We start from the raw sequence: 3,955 nt of genomic DNA, 5'->3' as shown, positions 1-3,955 counted from the left end.
GTAACAGCTCTTGAGAAGCCTAGGAAAGAGAACTGTAAATTCAAGACCAGTAAATCTGAGGTCAGACTGAGCTATATACAAGACTCCATTTCAGACAAGAGACAGACAGACGGACGGATGGACAGACAAGAAAGTAAGCAGTACTGGCCTGAATGTGATCCTCAGGACCCACATGGTAGAAGGAAAGAGCCAAGGTACTGCCATGAGCACAGTGTGTGGAGCCACGGCCAGAGAGCCACTGTGCAGCCAAGAGGAACACCTATCTATGTCTAATCTGCGGAGAAACTTTTTCAAGAAGAACTTTGTTTGCTGAGGTGCTTATAAGCCAGAGCTGCAGAAATAAACTTTGAGCCTTGATAGAACCTTGTCTTGGCTTCATCTTCTCTTGTCCATAGTCTTTTTCATTTCCAGCCCTCCTTTCAGGTGAACCCTGCTCAACTGTAAGCCGCTGGACAGCTACAGGAAAGAACCATAAGTTGCCCCCTCTCTCCCTCTTCTCTCTTCCTCTCCACCCACCACACATAAAATGTAAAACTTTTTTTTTTTTTTTTTTTTTGGTTTGTGTAGCTCTGGCTGTCCTGGAACTCACTCTGTAGACCAGGCTGGCCTTGAACTCAGAGATCCACCTGCCTCTGCCTCCCAAGTGCTGGGATTAAAGGCATGCACCACCACCGTCCAGCTGTAAAACAATTTTTTAAGAGTTATCTATAGCCTTGGCAAACAAAGATAAGCATTTGGGAAATCTCTTTCTGTCCAGATGGACAGTTTTCTCACCAATCATGTGTCTTGAACAGATTAGATGTCAATACTGTAATGAAGTCCCTCTTAAGAAAGAAACTGGACTGGCAAGATGGCTCAGCGGGTAAGAGAACTGACTGCTCTTCCAGAAGGTCCTGAGTTCGGATCCCAGCAACCATATGGTGGCTCACAACCATCTGTAATGGGATCTGACGCCCTCTTCTGGTGCGTCTGAAGACAGCTACAGTGAATTACACTGGAGCAAGTGGGGCTGGCAGAGGTCCTGAGTTCAGTTCCCAGCAGCCACACACATGATGGCTCATAGCCATCTGTACAGCTACAGTGTACTCATACACATAAAATAAAATAAAATAAAATAAAATAAAATAAAATAAAATAAAATAAAATAAAATAAAATAAAAACAGAGAGAAACTACACTGCAGCCTATACCTACCTTTCCATCATGTATTCCAGGTTAGTCAGCCTTGCTTCTCCTGCAGAGACAATGTGGACAGCATAGGAGCTAAGGGACCGATGGATGAACCCTCGGGAATGCAGGTATATCAAGGCATCAGCAATCTGGAGCAGCAGGTGCACAATCACTTCCATGTGCAACACTGGGAACTGAGACCTCTGCAAGCAAGAGAGAAAGAAAAGACCTGCTGGTGCCATTTCCAAAGCTTTTCCACTTGATTCTTGCTGCTTCCTGGTTTCTCATTTAGCAGATGGGAGCCTAAATGTCAGTAAGGTTAAGTAGCTGCAGTCCCACTGACCCAGGCCTGATATGCGTACTCCAGGTTAACCTGGGGAAACGCCAGGGAGGTCTGTCCACTCACACCAGTAAACCTGTCCTGGCACCCTCCTGTCTAATTTTGCAGCTGGAAGAATCAGGAAGCTCAAAGGACTCTACAAGTTGAGGAAAATTAATTCAGCTTCCAGTCCAAACAGATAAAGAAAAAAGATTCTCTAGAGGGTCTCTCTTTATGCCCATCCAGGATATTTAGAATAAGGTCACAGAGAAAGAGCTCTTAGAAGCCATATCCCAGGGCTGGTGAGATGGCTCAGTGGGTAAGAGCACTGATTGCTTTTCCGAAGGTCCAGAGTTCAAATCCCAGCAACCACATGGTGGCTCACAACCATCTGTAATGAGATCTGACACCTTCTTCTGGTATGTCTGAAGACAGCTACAGTGTACTTATATATAAAAATTAATAAATCTTTAAAAAAAAAAAAGAAGCCATATCCCAGCCCAAAAGAACATGAAAATGTAGGGAGAAAGAACCTGTGGCTAATGGCTCAGCCCGAATTCACCTATATGTTTCTAGCTCTGTTGAACTTTTTTTCGAGACAGGGTTTCTCTGTGTAGCCCCGGCTGTCCTGGAACTCACTCTGTAGACCAGGCTGGCCTCGAACTCAAAAATCCGCCTGCCTCTACCTCCCAAGTGCTGGGATTATAGGCGTGCGCCACCACTGCCCGGCTTCTGTCGAACTATTAAAGGGCTGATTTGAAGGAAAGAACGTAAGGAAGGAAGGAAGGAATGAAGGAAGGAAGGAAGGAAGGGAGAGAGAGGGAGGGAGGAAGGAAGAAAGAAAGAAGGAAGGAAAGAGCCGGCAGTGGTGGCGCATGCCTTTAATCCCAGAACTTGGGAGGCAGAGGCAGGTGGATTTCTGACATCAAGGCCAGCCTGGTCTACAGAGTTCCAAGACAGCCAAGGCTACACAGAGAAACCCTGTCTCGAAAAACCAAAAAAACAAAACAAAACAAAACAAAAACAAAAAAACAAAAAACAAAGAAGGAAGGAAGGAAAGAAAGAAAGAAAGAAAGAAAGAAAGAAAGAAAGAAAGAAAGAAAGAAAGAAAGAGGAAAAAGAAAGGAAAGCAAGACTGGGAGGCCAGCAATTGTACACACCAGCAATCCAGCTTTAGGAGACTGAGAAGTAGGAAGAACTTGAGCTAGGCTGGGTTACATAGTTAAAGCCTGTCTCAAAACAAAATGAGACATCTACATGGCTCAGCAGGTAAAAAAGTTGTCATATAAACCTTATGACCTGCAATGACCTGAGTTCACTCCTCAGAACCCACATAAAGAAGAAAGGGGAAAACCAATTGCACAAAGTTATCCTCTGAACTCCATGCACATAACGTCGGCACATACATGCACAGGGATGCAGCATGCACACATACACGCACACACACATGCACACACACACAACACACACACACAAATTTGCTTAATGAAAGAAGAAAGCCGGGCAGTGGTGGCGCACGCCTATAATCCCAGCACTTGGGAGGCAGAGGCAGGCAGATTTCTGAGTTCAAGGCCAGCCTGGTCTACAGAGTGAGTTCCAGGACAGTCAAGGCTACACAGAGAAACCCTGTCTCGAAAAACCAGAAGAAAAAAAAAGGAAAGGAAAGGAAAGAAAAGAAAAGAAAGAAGAGGAGGAAGACTAACAATAAAAAACAAAAAAAGTACTGTATTAGGACCAGCGAAAGGGCTCAGAGGGTACAGGTGCTTGCTGCCAAGCCTGTGACCCGATTTTAATCCCTGACACCCACACAGTACGTAGAAGAGCTCTTCTTCCAAAAAGTTATCCTCTGACCGCTTGGTGGGACATAGACAGACAGACAGACACACACATTAATCAAGTAATCAAGCAAGCAAACAATGTGAAAAAAATGAAGTCACATTAGTTCCACCACCACATGCTTTCAGCCTTATCTGGTATGTTACACCACATGCGACACATGAAAAGGATTACAGGTCTATCTAGCAAATGGGAATTCTGCAAAGACAGCCAGGAAGAGGGCAGGGAGAAGAGTAAGGACAGCTGGGGTATCTATACAATGACCATACTCGTTCGTGGAGGACACTGAACAGTGTGCCGACTGTGATACGCTCATAAACCAGACGAATTTTCTCCAGGTCCCGGGACAGACATACAGCCATCAGCTGCAGCAGGTTAGGATGCCGCAGGTTGCTACAAAAGATAAAAATCTTCAGAAGGACAGGCCATGCATAGGGCATGATGAAAACATAGGTGATGTTCTTTCTTGTAGGTCATTTGAACACATTTTAAACAAATCCCATTTATAGCCGAGCACGGTGGCACAGCCTTTAATCCTGGTAATTGGAAGATGGAGGTAACACGAGGTTCAAGGTCACCCTCTACTACACAGTGAGCTCAGGTCCAGTCTGGACCACATAAGATCTTGCCT

At 45.0% G+C, this 3,955-nt stretch overlaps 1 protein-coding gene across 2 annotated transcripts in view; it reads right to left on the bottom strand.

The window, feature by feature from the left end:
• Nucleotides 1-3,955, bottom strand: part of Tex14 (testis expressed 14, intercellular bridge forming factor) — a 75,634-nt gene that overhangs the window by 61,021 nt on the left and 10,658 nt on the right. For both annotated transcript variants that reach the window (XM_031354380.1, XM_031354381.1), the window contains exons 6-7: nucleotides 3,594-3,717; nucleotides 1,194-1,372 (exon numbers count right to left, since the gene is read on the bottom strand). In XM_031354380.1, coding sequence (XP_031210240.1) covers nucleotides 1,194-1,372; nucleotides 3,594-3,717 — 303 coding nt within the window. The remainder of the gene's footprint in view (nucleotides 1-1,193; nucleotides 1,373-3,593; nucleotides 3,718-3,955) is intronic.

This window comes from Mastomys coucha, unplaced genomic scaffold (genome assembly GCF_008632895.1).
Source record: "Mastomys coucha isolate ucsf_1 unplaced genomic scaffold, UCSF_Mcou_1 pScaffold5, whole genome shotgun sequence".
Taxonomy (NCBI): Eukaryota; Metazoa; Chordata; class Mammalia; order Rodentia; family Muridae; genus Mastomys; species Mastomys coucha.
The sequence above is the reverse complement of the archived record's forward strand: the minus strand, read 5'-3'. Positions and strand labels throughout refer to the sequence as shown.